The sequence below is a fragment of the Dermacentor albipictus genome, chromosome 8 (genome assembly GCF_038994185.2).
Source record: "Dermacentor albipictus isolate Rhodes 1998 colony chromosome 8, USDA_Dalb.pri_finalv2, whole genome shotgun sequence".
NCBI classification, from domain to species: domain Eukaryota; kingdom Metazoa; phylum Arthropoda; class Arachnida; order Ixodida; family Ixodidae; genus Dermacentor; species Dermacentor albipictus.
In genome coordinates, this window is record NC_091828.1 from 80454107 (window position 1) to 80471791 (window position 17685).

General features: G+C 49.6%; 2 protein-coding genes across 3 annotated transcripts in view; one reads left to right on the plus strand and one right to left on the minus strand.

Moving 5' to 3' along the window:
• LOC135898663 (uncharacterized) overlaps positions 1 to 9084 on the minus strand; it is a 264427-nt gene extending 255343 nt beyond the window's left edge. Inside the window, exon 1 of one of the 2 annotated variants that reach the window (XM_065427740.1) lies at positions 8988 to 9084. The gene's annotated coding sequence lies outside the window, so the exon portion shown is untranslated. The remainder of the gene's footprint in view (positions 1 to 8987) is intronic. The other variant, XM_065427739.2, reaches the window with a different exon arrangement.
• A 5537-nt stretch (positions 9085 to 14621) lies between these two features.
• Positions 14622 to 17337, plus strand: LOC135898662 (ankyrin repeat and LEM domain-containing protein 1-like). The gene has a single exon (XM_065427737.1). It carries the CDS (start codon positions 14812 to 14814, stop codon positions 16834 to 16836), a length of 2025 nt encoding a protein of 674 aa, XP_065283809.1. The 5' UTR covers positions 14622 to 14811; the 3' UTR covers positions 16837 to 17337.
• The last annotated feature ends 348 nt before the right edge of the window (positions 17338 to 17685 follow it).

Sequence of the window (17685 nt, forward strand, 5' to 3'; positions counted from 1 at the left end):
TTGACAAACAAAAGCGCGAGCGCTCGTCATGTAGAACGTGCATGTCGGGGTGCCAAGGTCTTACTGATGAGGAAGCACGGAAGCAAGCTTCAAGCATAACTGGTCTGTGATCGGAAATATAAACAGGAGATGAAGGTAAAGTTATCAGATCAGATTGGGAGACATACTGAGCTAAATTGCTTGACACATAGGCATGGTCTAACCTAATTGACGACACGATGCATCGCCACGTTCAGACAAATGAAGAACCATGAAAAAGTCGATATGTATCCACCAACGAAAAGGGCTGAACGAGGCGACGCAACTCCCGTGCGTTCCAATCAGGGGGACTCCAGCCCGGACCTTGCACATCTGCTCGCGTGTCGCAAACACAAAATTCCCAACAAGCACCACGTGACGAATGTCCAGGAAACACACGTCCAGGTCACGAAAAAAATCATTAGACTTAGTGGCCTGCGCGGTGTCCACAGTTTCACAATATCCGTAACCTAAATGAAGATGGTACACAATCAAATGTCAATGTCCGTCCGGTCCCATCATAAAGAAAACATCATGATCTCGCATGAGAGCTCTGCTGAAAATTATAATAGCTACTCCACTAGAGCGTGATGTCGCCAGAGAGAAAAGAACAAGCTACGTTGAAAGTGCGTTTGAAAGCAAAAACATGTCCAGTGGTGAAAGAGTTTGTTTCTTGCAAACCAGGCACGTAACCAGGATTTTTTTTCGGGCAGGGCCCAACCCAACGTAACCTTTCTGTGCAAATGAGGGGGGGGGGGGGGGGGGGTACCTTTACTAGCGTAAATGTGAATAATGCCCACCGTTCGCCATAAAAACGCGTAAGCCCGCAAACGAGGAATAAAATAAGGTGTGTTTCACAGGTAAACGCCTGTGAGATATACCTCTCCTTTGCATGACAAACAAGGAACCCCATCAAATGCACTCGCACAGGAGAGAAGCGCATGAACAACACTGCCAAGAACAAGTAAACAAGCGAAAGTGTAAAATAAAGATTTCTAGTAGCGTTATTTTTAATTAGCTCTGGAGAAATGCATAAAAATATATATTTGAGCAACAATCACACTTCTTTTGGATCCATAGTTTATTGCTCTGCCAAGTTAAGCGCCAAAATCGACTCTTGTTGTTATTTGAGAAGTTGCGTAACGATGCGTGGCCGCCAGTCCCGCACACCCGCGTAGAGCGCAGGACGCTGCGGTTCTAGACGTACTGAGCCCACCGCAGAAGGTTAGAAAAACACACACACGCAGAAGTGGCTACGTCAGGTAGTTATACTGATAACGGTAGAAGCGTCATTCAAAACTCATGGAGTCCTTCTCCGCTACTGGCGGTGTTTCCTCTACTTCCCTTTTAAACAAAGATATGCTGATCAATAAATAATTTCACAAGCAAACGTTAAATTTTCGTTTCTTCTTCCTGTTTGGCTGTTGCTTCGCCTCTCTCCCTGAGTAGATCACTTAATTTCTCAACTCCTTGCGACCCTTGTTTCCAGGTGCCAACTTTGCATGAAAAGTGCTGTACAAGAGGTTGAAAAACCAGACGAGGTAACGGGTGACATTCACATTCCTTATGGGTTTAACGGTTATAGCAGGGTTTGATCATGTGATCATGGACGCTGTTTCGCGTGATTTTATTTTCCACCTTATCTAACCTTTATCACGGGTGTAGGTTCCGAGGATATGCCAGGGTCGCGGCGAGCCGTCGCTCGAGGAAATAATGAAGCAAAAGGAAAAATTTATTTATTTATTTATTTATTTATTTATTTATTTATTTATTTATTTATTTATTTATTTATTTATTAACATACCTTCAGGGGCCCGTGGGCATTACAGAAGGGAGTGGAATGCATGAAAAACAAGTGTATTAACACAGAAATGTGGAAGTACCGAAAACAAAAACAGAAACAATAGTTAACTATGTTACAGCAAAATGAAAATAAACAATAACTTCATAGGAGATTTAAACAAGTCACAGTGTCGGCAACTGCTGCAATTGAGGTGGGCAGACCGTTCCAATTGTTACTTGTCTTGGGATTGAATGAATAAGAATATGATTCAGTTCGAGAAAACGGGACACCTACTTTATGAATTAAGGTGATCTCTACGGGATGATATGTATTCTGGCTCAGATAGGACTTATTTAAGATGGCGATGGTGATACATTTTCTGAAAGAGTGATAACCGAGGCACTTTCCTTCGTAAGGAAAGAAGAGAAAAACGTTCAGTGTAGCGTTCGTGGTAAACACACTAGATAGACGAGAGTAGTTGTGAAGTATGAATCTTGCGATGCGATTTTGCACCGATTCCAAAGTTTGAATCAAACGCTCAACACCGGGATCTCACACCGAGCATGCACATTCCAGCTTTGGGCGTACGAGCTATATAGAGAGTAAAAGTTTTAATGAGGATGGTGCCACAGAGAAATTGCGCCTTAAGCAACCAAGCACGCGACTGCCATTGTTGGCAACGCAACTGGCGTTGTCTCCGGTCGCAGCTCGTTCCACGAGCACACCGACCAGCTGACTACGAATTGAATTCCTTTCCCTGTAGGGTAGCAAACTGGACTCAGTCTGGTTAACCTCCCTGCCTTTCCTTCTTCCCTTCTCTCTCTCTCTCTGAATTCCTTTCCCAGTCCCTGGATCAGTCTAAACAAAGAAGGTTGAACTAACGAAGCAACAGCGATGAGCGTGGCCGTCGAAATAGATGGTGACAACTGAACGCATCTCGAGTTATTCGCGTGGGCATCGAATCGATGAGAAAACTGGCCTTCACACCCCAGGAGATGCCGATCACTACCACCATCCAAAAGAAGTGTAAGAGGAAGCAAAATGTTGACCGCCGAATAGCTGTCAAGTCTCAAGATTGCTTTGGCGGCGCTTTAGGAATGTGTGTGAAGAGTGGTGCCGAGGGTGGGGGAGGGCGCGATACCCCCCCTCACACCTCTGGGGTTCGTGCCTGTTGCAAACAAAGAATGTCACAATTTTTAGCGCGGGCCACGCTGACAAATTCGGCTTGTTTTATAGGACTTCGGAACTCCTGTGCGTAAGATGAAATAATATTCAGGGTGTGAGCCATATTTAGATATAAAAGTGCCATTAAACTGACCTGGTAGTATCGTTCAAGTCGGTGCCCCGGGAGCAAGTCCAGGGGTCATGCGCTACACATGTCACAGAGCACACTTCAACACCTCACGAAAAAGGCCGAGGTTTCTTTGGTCGCTGTAACTCGGCGCGGCGATCCGGGGCGCCGTCTGAGCCAGAGGCTGACGCGTGGGCAATCTTTACGTCTCGTGGGAACGCCATTTCTACGTCGAGTCCATTGAGGCTTGGCGACAGTCCAACGCTACTGTCGCCAACTCCGAGGCTGAAGCTGTTTTCTGGTGACGATGTCGGTACGGCGCTACGTCATCGATGTTATCGCCGCCAACAACTTCAGCATCCGGGGGCTCATTCAGACACAACGGCGCCGCGGCTTTTGCAGAAGAGCCACAAACCGGATGCTTTCTGGTAAGCGACGTAATTGAGGCGGGTTAATTAAGCCACAGCAGGTCTCGCGGGCGTATCAAGCGTGGGAATCGCAGGGACAGGTGTTTTAGCCACGCCTAAAACCTCGGCGCGATCATGAGGACTGATAGTAGCAGCCGAGGTGGAGGCGCGCTATCGATCGGCCTCAGCATGCGTGTCCTTCACTGCTTGGGAGGCCAGCGAACATGGCGTGCTGCAATCGGCCACGTCATCAATAGCACGGTCTCCTTGTTCGGTTGAGGAGGCAGGCGAACGTGGCGTGTTACGATTTCCCGAGCTGCATCAAAGCCCCCGCAGTGACCCAATCCACACGACAGCCAGCCATGCCGCCTCCGCGCAAATCCAGAATGCCGCCGCTACCTTTGGACGACATCAAGATTGTCTACCGCCCACAAGCTGGCCTTGAACTCGCCCAATGGTCACTCGTCGCAGTCACTCACGCAGTCGGGAGATCCAGCGGAATATTGCAAAAGGAATTCCACGCCAACGTGCCAGTACAAATGCAAAAAGAAGAAAACCTCATAATTGCAAGTACAGCAAACAAGAACCATGCTCAAAACTTAGCCAAGGTCACTAACATGCAGCTTGGAGGCAACATTTACAACGTAAAAGCCAACTGTCGTCTACCCGAAGATGTCCGCAAAGGTGTTATCTACGGTATCACGCCTGGGACTTGCAGCGCAGAACTAATGGATGGAATTCGAGTGCCAGCACGCTATACAGTCCTCAACGCCAGCATGCTCGGACAGTCCACGGCGGCGGTCATCTATTTTGAGGGTCCACGCGTCCCCTACAGCATCATTTATCAGAGCGGCGACTACCGATGCAAGCCCTACCGCAAATCTGTTCAGTATTGCCGAACCTGTGGCAACCTCGGACAGCGTCAAGACGTTTGCCCAAAACCAACCCCAAATTTCTGCTACAAATGTGGCAAAACAAACCAACCCCCGAACCATGACTGCCATCCCACGTGCAAGATTTGCGGGGAAGAACACGAAACGGCTCGGAAAGAATGCAAGAAAAAGCTCAAGCCCAACCCACCGCCTTACCAAGTAAGACAGCAATGGCAAAACAGGAACCAAGAGCGAGACAGTCGATGGAGCTCCAACCGCGATGAGTTCCCTGAACTAGGCGCTGCCAATGGATGCATTGCCAACTCAAGTGACGCCTCCAGTAGCACCGCAAGAACTAGCAGACCCATGTCAAGAGCACGGTGAAGATCACAGTCGCGTTCCCGAAAACGCGTGAATTACGCTGAAGTGGCCAGTGGATGCGCCGCCAACTCAAGTAACGCCTCCAGTAGCACCGCAAGAAGTAACAGACCCATGTCAAGATCATGATCAAGATCACGATCGCGTTCCCGAAAACGCCTGAATTACGCTGAAGTGACCGGCAGCTCAAGCCGTGCCAGCATCGGATCGGCAGAAGCGGTAGCCGTAACAGCCCTCGAGAGCAAGCTACAAAATCAACAAAGTCTCATAGACAGATTATTCCAAAGATGCAAAGAATACGAACATGGGAGCAAGCAACCATTAACAGCGCTAACCACGGAGGCAGTTGATTCTGCGATCGAAGCTAAAGTTGAAAAGCACCTCCAGGCTTTCGAGGACGTCTTCACAAAGAACATCCTTGCCCTGATTGAAAACATCACCAAGCCTATCGTCGAGAAGATTGCGACCCTTAACACCCAAGTCACCAGCCTCGCAAATCAAGTCGCTACTCTCACAAGCCAGGTTACTGGCCTAACAGCCAAGGTCAACAATTTCATAGCGCACGCGAAGAACAATTATGTCACCAAGTCCTACCTCAACAGCCTTCTCAACCGACCGAGCAGGGTAGAAAGAAAGCTCGCACGAACAGTCGCAATGCCTCCCGCTCGATCTCACCCAACCATGAAGCTGCCTGTGAAGCTGAAGTGCCTCATGATGGCGACACCTAAAACCACAACAAAGAGCCCGCAAAATACTCTGCGCATCTGGCAATGGAACTGTCGATCCTTCCGTCCCCGGTATGCAAACCTACAAGAACTCGTCAAACTGGACCACCCTGATGTAATTGCCCCTACAAGAAACCAATACCCACAACGTCCGGCTTCAAGAATACACCACTCATGCACAAACTCAACGCACAGCCATCCTTACCAAGAAAACGCTCCCAACGCAGGAACACGAAATAGAAGACATCCCCATCGAGCACACCCTAGTGGAGATTATACCAGACAGAAAAACTCAGCAAAGCCTCTTTATCGCCAGCATATACAGCCCTCCTCGTGACCAACTTCCGGAATTCGACCACTTTGTCCGTGAACTCAGGAAACGCACGAAAGGCCATCAAGTTGTCATAATGGGAGATTTCAACGCCCCATATACAGCATGGGCTTATCGAAGCACCACCAAGAAGGGAGCGCGAGTGCACGACACTGCTCAACAACACAGGCTGACACTCTGGAACGACCCACTGCAGGCCACGAGAGTGGGGAACAGTGTCTCCAGGGACACCAACCCGGACCTTACGTTCACAGCTAACGTCCACTGGGCCGAGTGGAGTCGACTCTCGGAGACGCTCGGAAGCGACCACCACATTATCCAACTTGGCAACACGCATAACCGGAAATCAACCAAGACTGGAGTTGCTCGACTAACAGACTGGAAGTCCTTCAGAGACAACCTCAGCGGCAACACAACAATCGACGTCATCGACCTTTGGCTCAAGGGCCCTCTCATCACCGCAGAAAACCACACCAAGAGCATCCAGCTAAGCACCAACACCCCCGCAGTCGACCCGCATCTCCTTCATCTCTGGGAGGCCAAAAGAAGCCTCCTGAAGAGGTGGAAGAGACAAAAGCTCAATAGAAAACTTAAGCAACGAATCGCCCTTCTCACCATACAGGCCCAAGATTACGCGGAGCAACTTAGCAGGCAAAACAGGCACACCTTTTGGGACAGCATACAAGGGACACTCAGCACCAAGAAAACCTGGCATCTCCTACGCGCTCTCTTAGCTACCGATCGCACCAAAACGCAACAGAGGCAAGATCTACACAGACTGATCCACAATCATGCTGGATCGGAGGATGATCTCCTTCGTGAGCTTCAGCAAAAACTTAGCAGCGACAAGCTCACTTCATCAGCGAGCGGAAAGACGTACGACGGTGCACCGAACCCAGATCTCGATCGACCATTCACCCAGGCAGAGCTCCACGCTGCATTAACCAAACTCACTAGAAACACCAGTCCCGGCAGCGACAGAATAACTAATAAGCTCCTGCGCAACCTCCCGCAATCTACCACTACAGCACTGCTACAGTACTACAACGACTGCTGGGAAAAGGGGGACCTACCAGCAGCCTGGAAGCATTCGGAGGTTACCATGATCCCCAAACCCAACAAACCCGTTCTCATCGAAAACCTACGTCCCATTTCCCTCACATCTTGCGTGGGCAAACTCCTCGAGCACATGGTGCACGACCGGTTAACAACATACCTCGAGGACAACGGACACTTGCCGCACACCATGTTCGAATTCCGACAGCATCTGTCCGCGCAGGACGTACTCCTGCTCCTCAAAGAAGACTTGCTTGATTACCTCGATCACAGACGCAAATCATCAATCCTGGCAATCGACGTAAAGGGCGCATTGGACAACGTGAGCCACGAAGCCATTCTCCGCAACCTCGAAGATACAGGCTGCGGAGCCCGGATCTATAACTACATCAGCAGCTTTTTGTCACACCGAACAGCAACAGTAGGCGCCTGCAACCTCCGCAGCGATAAATTTCGGCTACCCAACAAAGGAACTCCACAAGGACCAGTTATTTCACCCATCCTTTTCATTATCGCAATGATCAAGCTACCGAAACAACTGAACGCCATCCCAAACCTATGCCATGCCCTTTACGGCAACGACGTCACGCTCTGGACCAAAGCACCTACTACTGGACAACAAGAACGCAATCTACAAGAAGCCGTCGATACTATCGAAAGATACCTCCGACACTGCGGCCTTCAATGCGCACCCGAAAAGTCGGAGCTTCTCGTCCTGAGAGCACGGACACGAGGAAGGCCACCTAACTATATCGAATCCTATCCTAACGTCTCGCTCAACGGAACCAAGATCCCTATAGTAGACTCTTTTCGCGTACTCGGACTTCACATCCACAAGGACGGATCAGGGGCGGCCACTCTCCCGCGTCTCCAACGCACACTGTCACAAGTTAAGCACCTCGTCAAGAGGATCCCAAACCGAAGAAGCGGACTTAAGGAGCACGACACACTAAGCATAATTCAAGCTGTCCTAACTAGCCGTATCACCTACGGAACTCCCTACTTGACGCTCAAGCCGGCAGAGATCAAGAAACTCAATGTTGTCATTCGAAAGGCAATCAAAGTAGCCTTGACCCTCCCACCCATGGCATCAACGAAGAAACTCCTCAAGCTCGGCGTCCACAATACGTGGGAAGAGCTTGTCGAGGCTCATAAGATCAGCCAACTAGAGCGGCTCAAGCTCACACCCACCGGACGTGCAGTTTTGCGCTACCTCAACTACAGTGAAAGCTTCATTGCAGACACAGACCAGAAAGCAAGAATCCCACCTGCAGTCCGGGACTGTATCAGCGTTGCAGGTATACCGCGCAATATGCATCCAACTTATCATAAGAAGCGTCGGCAAAGCAGAATCCGTGCACTCAGCAAGAACTACGGGAGAGACCCTGATACAAAGTACACCGATGCTGCCCGCTATATTAAAGGAAACGCCTTTGCCCTAAGCGTCACGGATCACCAAGGCAAAGAACTTGCAGCTGTCACCATCCGAGCAAGAGCCTCCGAGACTGCAGAGGAAGCGGCAATCGCTCTGGCAATAACAACTTGCCCTGAAGTAGTCGTAATACTAACAGACTCCCAAGCAGCAGCGCGCAACTATCAAAAAGAACGCGTATTAGAAACCGCGCTCAAATTACTAAGAAATCACATCGCACGCGCCCCGCTCCCTGACACCTACATTAACTGGGTCCCAGGCCATCAGGGTACGACAGTAAATGAGGCGGCACACGCCGCTGCCCGCGAGCATACCAGCCGGGCTTTCCTGCCATCCCTCACTAGGCCGGCCACCAAAGTTGATGACATCACCCTGAAGTACTCGGAGCTTCTGCAACACCACCGACTCAGCAGAAGAACGTACGCTTCGCCACACAAGAATCTGAGCAAAGAGGAAGAAGTCGTCCTGCGCCGCCTACAGACCAACACCTACGTGCACGGAATAATCATGCACAGACTGTATCCTACGCAGTACTCGTACACATGCCCCCATTGCGACGTTCCAGACACCCTGCAACACGTGGTCCAGGATTGCCCACTGCGTGACAAAGCCGCAGACTCTGGCTCACAAGCTCCACAAGACGACTCCGAAGAAAGCCGCCCCATAGAAGCAATAAAAGAGCGCCCCAACTCACCTCAGATCCACACAACTGAAACGTGGGAGGCCAAGCTTTCCTCCGATGACCTGGACGACCAACGCAGTCTCGTCGCCCGGGCCAAGGAGGCGGCCCAAGCCAGAGGGTTCTTGGAATAAGGAATCCACCTAGGGTGAACCGGGTTCTGACTCGGTTTACCGTTTCGGAAAATAAAAGTTTAGTTCTGCATTCTTCCTCTTTTTCATTTGCCGACGCTGGTTGATGCGATGCCAAGGCAATTCCTTTCGTTACGGCGTCACGCGCACTCGCGACCGCAGCTGACGCCGGTGGCAGTGGGGAAGGGCTCCAGCAGCGTCTGAGCATGAGCGCCGCACAGGGCACGCGACCGTAGGGTGACCATCCCCGCAACGCCGACAAGGACGGTCAGATTCGTCGCTTTCGTGGCCATGGATACCACAACGGCCACAGAACGCTGCGGTGGACTGTGCGAAGTAGGTAGACTGTAAAATAATTTGCACCCTTCATACTGAATAAAGGATGTAAATGGGTCTACAACTCACACTTACACCTAGAAAGGGTGTAACAATTACCTATTAGTAGAGAGTTTAAGAATAGGGGCCCCAATAGTTTGGGGCCCCACAGTGGTCGCTGGAGCCGCACTAACGACACACGCGTTGCAAGTCGCGGGAGCCAAACGTCACGCGGTGACTAGAGACCCTCAGGTAATTAGAGACAGGTGTTGTGCTGTTCCTTTCCATCCGAACGAAATGGGTGCCCGTGAACATGCCACGCCGTCCGCTCATAAGACCAGCGTTGACAGACAGAGCCCCTCGGCGAGGACTTCGTTCAGAACGTAGGACGGCAAGAAGAGGCAGGTCACGTTGGTGACCTGCTGGCCGACGCGAACGACAGGACAACGCTCGCCACGATAGCAAGGCTGCCAGCATCGACGATTAGAGTCATGGAAGCCATGCTCTTGACTGTGACTTGGAAGTTGAGGCCTCTCATGTGCTGAACGCAGTTGACCTCGGAGAGGCCAACTATTACGGCAGTCGCGTCGACGATGGTCTCCGGACCATTCGAAGTAGGGACAACAACGTCAAAGACTTGGGCCTTCGAGGGAGTCCACGACACTGTATAGGCGGCATGGCGTGAGGCGGACGTCCCTGACGTGAAACACGCAGGGACGTCTGCAGGAACCTTCGTAGTTGTCTTGGTTGTCTGTCAACACGAATGGCAGGACAAGATACGTCCCGCATCGGATGCTCCATTGCACTAATGGACTGTGTGTTTAGAAAAAGTTTATTTCCACAAGAGACGATGCGAACACCGAGTCATTATCACGGCACAATTCCACCGGGACGATAACATGTAAGAAACGAAACACAGCACGTTTCCAACGTAAGTAATGTCCGAGTCCTCACGCACCAACATATACCGACGGAAAGACACAGTTACACATAAACTAAATGGCACATGTACAAAATGATTATCAACATATACAGTGTACACAATGGTTATGTACAATGATAATGTGATGGAACACTCCACAAAATTTGGAAGTGATGTGCACGAGATATGCATATGCAAACATGATCATGCATACGAGAGGACACAGTTACGAGGACACAGAGGACACTTGCATTCTATTTGCAGCGAAAGGCCACTTCGACAAACCAACGTAATCGCGATGGTTGTTTTGGTGCAATTAAACACATTTTTTGAAAATATCTTGCAGCCAGCCGCCAAGGAATCTAGAACATGTAAGCTGTAAACAAGGCACATTTACCTTTTAGTTAAACAGACTAACAAACCATTTATCATAGCCGGACAGTTCAAAGAATTTTCAAAAAACACACTTACATTCCGCGCAAATGCGATACCAAATACGAGGCATGATGTACTTCATATTCTTTATAAGAGATGGCGCTACCATGTAGAACCAGGTAGAGTCACTGGAAAAAAATTTTTTCCAGTGACTCTAGAACTAGGTAGAATTATTGTTTAATGCAACTCTAGATCTAGGTAAAACCCCTTCATAATTTGAAAGCAGCGACACTCTCCCCCCCGCGGCACTTTCCTCCTCTATTCCCCTCGCGCCTGCTGCGCCCGGCACGGTATTTCTCCTTGGCATCCGCGGATGGGCCAAAGTACTCGATGGACGCGATTGATTTGGGGCCAGTTGCGCGCCCCAGTGGCGCAGAAAGATTTTAAAAACGGTGATAACAGCATCGGGAATGCTGAAGGTAACGTCTATGAGGAGGTTGGTTTCTTCTTCAAGCCGTACGAATGGGACGTACTGATGTAAAAGGAGCTCAGAGGAGAGTTCCATACTCCAAACATTATTTCTGCCACATGATAAGATGCTTTACTTTGTACATCTGATCCCCTGTGTTTGGCTTTCTTTCTTTTTTTTTTGCCTGTCCACGCATGTGTACCGCAGGTGTTATATTCAGCGTGCCTTCTTATAATGGATTAGTCGCGAATGCGTCCTCCATCCATGTGTTTGTCTTCTCAGTGTGAAAGTGGCTCTTGCGCTGTGGGCTATAAACTGAATAGGACGGCTGCGCGATTTCAGTGTGTGCAAGTGTGCGTGATCACGTGAACACCGCCCGCACATTGCCTACCTGTATACGTGGGAAAAACAAATAATGACCCTCACCCACTCATGCTTGCGTGGCAGACCAATTCAATGCAAATTCAAGGAATTAAAGATAATGCAGAAGCTGCGCTGGACTTTTCTAAATACGCGTAAGCGTAACCTCAAATTTAAATTAGCGTACCTCTAGATTTCCAGTTGGCCCACCCCCAAGCTTTAGTTGGTCCCCCTCCCCCAAACGTTAGGTTGACCCACGCCCGAATTTAAGTTGGAACAAGTCCAAATTTCAAGTTTGCCCTTTGACTACTGTTGTTGCCTTTTTGTATTGTATCAAGCTTGGCAATTCATTTACCTTTATTGAAAGGCGAATAGTTTATGATCTGTGTTTAGGTTTTATATCGTTAGCTTATTCTGGAAATGTTTGTAGTGCCCAGTGTTTATTATAAGCGAAGAGTTTAAAATATCTTTTTAATTTTTGCGTTGATAGTTTATTGTGGGAACGTTTGTATAATGCAGTTATTCTTACAGACGAAGGATTTGTAATGAGTCTGTAATATTTGAATTGTTAGCCTGCTGAGGAAATGTTCGTGTTCCCCGGTTTTTTTTCTCTCATTTTGACTATAAGGGCGTTATGAACGTGTACCAAGAGCTTACGTTATTTTCAGTGTCTTTCTTCATCTATTTACTTGCTATCTTAAGAACGATGCGGTCATTCTTAGCATATTCGCTTGACTTTAGAAACATAGAAACAAATAAAACTGATGTTTACATATATTGCCGCTCCGCCATATCTCTTGCCAAGAAGCATGCGCGCGGAGGGGGGAGGGGGGGTGCGAATGAAAATAAAAGAGGGTGCAGCGATGCTAAGGCGGAATTTATTTTCAGCGGTCCCGTATATCGTCCTTCCTAAAGGATAAGCAAGCGTTGTGCCGCTATCGGTGGCGGTTGCCAGCCCTGATCTCTCCCTGTTTTGCTCACCCTCCATTGCATATGCATGTGTGTTTGCGCATCGAATAATCGAATAATAATCGGTGCGTGTTTGGCTAGTCATGAAATGAAATTAAATTAGATGTTTTTTTTTGTTTTTTTTCTCTCAAAGTCAGAGTAGCCAGGCAGAGGGGACGCAGAGCGAAAACAAGACAAAAAGAAAAAAAATCTGCTCGGCGCAGTTTGGAGGCGGCCCAACGACAGTTGACCACATGACAGTATTTTTCACAATAACCCAGAACTTGGCTTCTTACAGGCTCAAGGGCTAATGGATCGAACCGAAACGGGCCGAGTACGGGCCAGGTTTGAAATGCCGGGCCGGGCTGGGCCCGGACCCCAAGAAACTGAAGAAACACACGTGCACTGCTCTAGTGTGTGTCTCAACGTATGTCCCTTTTGTCTCACTTTTGAGCGCTAAACACTACAAACCATGTGGTAATTAGTGCGTTTTAATGAAGTCCCACGTCATTTTTCATTGCCGAGTTAGAGTAAACTTAATAGTTTCGTTTCCTGACTTTTGCAATTTTCCGAAAATTTTTTATTAAAAAAAAATGTCGGGCTAAATATATAATCGCGGTTTCGCCCGAAAAGCCAAGCACTGATTGCGATAGCTCACCATTTGACAGCTGTACGAAGTAAGGTTGGTGGTTTTATCGCTTGTATAAATTGCGGTAAACATTCGTTTGCTAACTGAATAACGAGCATGGTGCCACGCGCGCACGCGCGCTGTCAGAACCATCGCTACTAGATACTACTAAATAATCTAATTCTACTACTATTACTACTACTACTACTACTACTAAATACTACTAAATACTAAAAAATACTACTAGATAATCTAGTAACGTTGGTCAGAACAGTGGCGCGAAGAGCCGCAACCACGGCTAACCAACGATTCGTGCGGCGTCTAGCTTCGACACGTCTTCGACACTTGAGATTACGAGACCACCAACAATTTCTTCAAAATGTAAAATATCTGCTGTTTTCGCTCCTGCCAGAAAACTTTTTCTTTATTATATCATCGGGTTTTACGTGCCAAAACCGCGATCAGTGGGGGTGACTCCGGAAATTTTGGACCACCAGGGGTTCTTTAACGTGCACCTAAATCTAAGTACAGCGGGTGTTTTCGCATTTCGCCCCCGTCGAAATGCGGTCGCCGCGGGGCCGGGATTCGATTCCGCGACCTCGTTCTTAGCAGCCCAACGCCATAGCCACTGAGCAACCGGCCAGAAAACAAGTTATGGTGTAAATCTTATTTAGAAATAGCCTGAAAATTAAATGGACGATGTCAGAAGTGACACATGCCTTCTGAAAAAAAAAAATACTCTGACTCACACCCCCCTCAAACACACATTAGGCAGTAAGGGAGGGTAAGTGCTCCCCTGCCCATCCACCCCTACCCGGTAAGTGTGCCAGTCTAGTAACGTTGAGTATGCCTGTGAATAAACAAACAAAAAAAAAGAACCCGAGGAATTTTGTCTCACTATACTTCTTTAAATTATTTACGGCGCTCTGACGCTTGTCACTATTCCTTCTAAGATTTAGAGCTTTATGACCTCTATATAAGATCAACAAATATTAATTGTCAAAAATAGTATGTCAGTGCTCCTTTAAAACTCTTATTACCCAATTTTGTATCAGTTACCTGTTTAGACCAAGCTATTTGTTTTCCGTTAGAGATCTAAATAGCGCATTGCGCTTGATATCTTTTTCGAATCATCATTTGAGCCCGTCAACAAGAGTCACAGTAGGTTTGTAGGTGCGCTTCCAATGTTTTATTCAATTGTGCAGTCAATCGTACTGTCACCGAGAGCTTTGAAGTAGCGCTGGCGATTGGACAATGAGACCAAATTTAACGTCGCACAAAATACTCACAGGTAAACACCGGCAGCTCCGTACTTGCCTGCAAACTTCGAAAAAGCCGCGTTTCCGTCTCGGCTGCTTACGTGGACTCTGGTCTGTTCTGTTGGTTTTGCTCCCATACATTTAAAGTGAGTTGGGAGGCAAGGTTAACGCTTGAAAAAGAACCGAAACCGAAATCACATTATTTTGGCCCCGACTGGCGCGGCACCATGCGGTCAACATAAGTAGTCAGACTGGTCACGTGACTCCAAATTGGAACTTGCAACGCCCGTGAAAGAAGCCGCCGTTTACGAAAAGTTACGGCCGCGTGTGGACTCGTAAACAAGTGACAACCGTTCGCGATGTTTGCGGATTTCACAGTGACCGCCGCATACATTCCGTGTGAGGATTAGCGTCCATGATTAGCGTCCTGCCATGAGCCCGCCAAGACCAGGCGCCGGCGAAGGTTGCATCTTGCTGCGGAGCGACATCGTCTTCAAAGCCCTGCAACGGAAAGATTCGGTGCTGTTCGACAAGCTGGTGCGACATGGCTCGCTTTCCGGCTTCGTGCTGCCCGACTCGGACGACAACATGACCCTGCTGCACCTCGTCGTGAGCGTGGACGAGTTCTCGTTGGAGTTTCTCGACAAGCTGCTGAACAGCGGGGCCGACCCGAACGCGGCGAACGCGGACGGTGTAACCGCCCTGCACATCGCCGCGGCGTCGGGCAACGTGCACGCCCTGGAACGGCTCGTCGAGCGAGGTGGCGATCCTTCACGTCGCGACCCCACCGGCAAGGACGTGTTCGAAATCCTCGTCGAGAGCGAGCACTGGGACTGCCTCAGGAGAGTGAGGAAGCTGCTCGGCCCCACCGCCGATGACCGCGACCATCCGGAGGGGGCTACTCAGGTGAACGGGTCGCCGCATCCCGCGCACGACTCGAATGCTTCCATTATTTCCGACGTGGCGGCTGCCGGCGATGATGTGGACGTTTCGCCGCGCCTCTCTACTCCGTCCGACGGAAGCAGCGATTCTGAGTGCCTTCTGAACACAGCTTACGTGTTCCCGCACCCTTACCTGTCCCCCGTGTACGTCGACGACAAGCGGGCCCGGGCCAGAAGACATCAGAGAGGCAGCGACGGCTCTAATAGTGCAGCAGACGGCTCTGGTAGTGCAGCAGACGGCTGCGAGGCCAGCCACACGGACGAGTCAGCGTGGCCGCGGACGTCCGAATCCTCCTTTGATGGCGGTAGCAGGAGCTACGCCGACGTCGCCCCCACCGATTCCTCGTGGGCGTCTTCCAACTTGTCGCAGGAGCTGTTGCGACTTAGCGACGAGGAACTGCGGGAGCAGCTCGCCGCCTACTGCGGTCACGACGTCGGGCCGGTGCTCGACTCTAACCGCAACGTCCACCGGCACGCGCTGGCCCACTACCGTCTCGGCGCCCGTGCGCGCGTCAAGCTCGCGTCGACCGACTCGTCGTACGGCTCCGCGACGAAAGGAAACAAGGCCGTCTTAGTGCAGACTTGCGACTTCTGCGAGGTGCTCCACAGGGACCCCGAGTCCGGCGTCGTGCTCAAGGAGGAGCACTACCACTCGTCCTCGGAGGCCGATTCGAGCGCCACCACGGGAGTGAGCAGCAGCGGTCCCGAGAACGACACCGTTGACGTTCCGCCGGAACTCGGATGCCTCACGAACGAACAGATACTCGCGAAGCTGAGGAGCCTGGGCGACGCGCCTGGACCGGTGACCGACGGTACGCGATTGGTATATCTGAACCGGCTCGCCAGACTGCACTTGGGCCTGGTGACCCTCCACAAGTCCCGCGACGTCTTGTCGCCGGACGTCCACACCCTGGTGCTCAACGCGGGCAACTTGGATGCCTACAGGGACTTGGAGGTCGCCATGATGAGCGACTTCGACACTCCCCGTCCCAACAGCTACTGGAGAGAGGGCAACACAAAGGGTTCCTTCACGTATCTCCTCTTGGACACCAGAGTAACTCGAAACCTGCCTCTGAGGGCCCCCGGCTTGACACTGGCAGAGCGCATGTCCGACTTCCTGAAGGCAGTCTTTTACGTCGGTAAGGGCAAGAGGTCTAGGCCGTTCAGTCACCTCTGTGAGGCATTGCTCGTCCGTAAGGGTCTGGACAAGTCATTGCAGAAGAAGGAGGCTGAGAAGACCCGCAAGATCCTGCAGATCTGGGACTCCAGGCACGGCGTGGTCTCGCTGCACGTCTTCCAGAACACACTGGCCGTCGAAGCGTACACGAGGGAAGCTTGCATGATCGACGCAATTGGCCTACGCCGGCTGACAAATCAAAAGAAAGGAGACGTGTACGGCGTCGTTCAATCGTGGCACGAGAAGAAGCGGCGAAAGCTAGGAGCGTACCTTGTGTACAAGGCACTGAACATATTCCTTAGCGAAGGTGAGCGGCATCTCGGACCGCTGGACCTGTGATGCGTACTTTTTGGCAATCAGCTGGGGTTCGGATGCAGGCTCCAGTACCAAGCTGAGAACACCAGTGCCTTTTAAATTCTCATGTGACTTGAAAACAACATGACGTATAACTTTGTGTTGGACGTGATTGTGTGCAACAGCACGAAGCAAGCTGCTGTCTTGGCATAGTTTTTTTTTGTTGCTTTGCGATTTTACCCTGGCATAGTTGTGAAGAAAAATATTTAAGCTTTATAATTGTTTTAGATTTTTATACTGATTTTAACATGGTTTGCTACTAGAATGTGCAAATTCTGGCTGTTGTAGTCACATCAGCGCAAAATATCTTCATGCCGTCCATTGTACAGCTTTTTTATCGCTGTTGTGGGATTTTTGAACCCCATAGATGTGCACGCTGTAATTTGATCATCCTACCATGAATGTTTCATGGCTGTTTCTGCAAGTCAGTTGCCATCAAGTGTTTTACTGTGGCCAACACACATTAAAGATTCATTTTACATGTTACCGGTGCATTGTATTGCTAAGTATGAGTTACAGCGCTAGATTCTTTTAGTCTCAAACTTGGCAGGTGAAAGTACTGATCAAATTAGCTGCTAGTCGTTTGTGGTGTCTCCCAGGAGCTGCTGTGAGAGTTATGCATTTTTTTTATTGTTTCGCTTTTATTTAATGACCAAGACACAAAGGTTGCGCTTTGCACAGTGATTGTACATTAAAGAATTTCATTTTACATGTTACCGGTTCATTGTATTGCTAAATATGAGTTGCAGCACTAACCTTAATACGGAGTTAGTAATTTTCGGAACCATGTTGAAGTCAAATGCGTATCAAACAGTGGTTGCACCGTATCTGCTT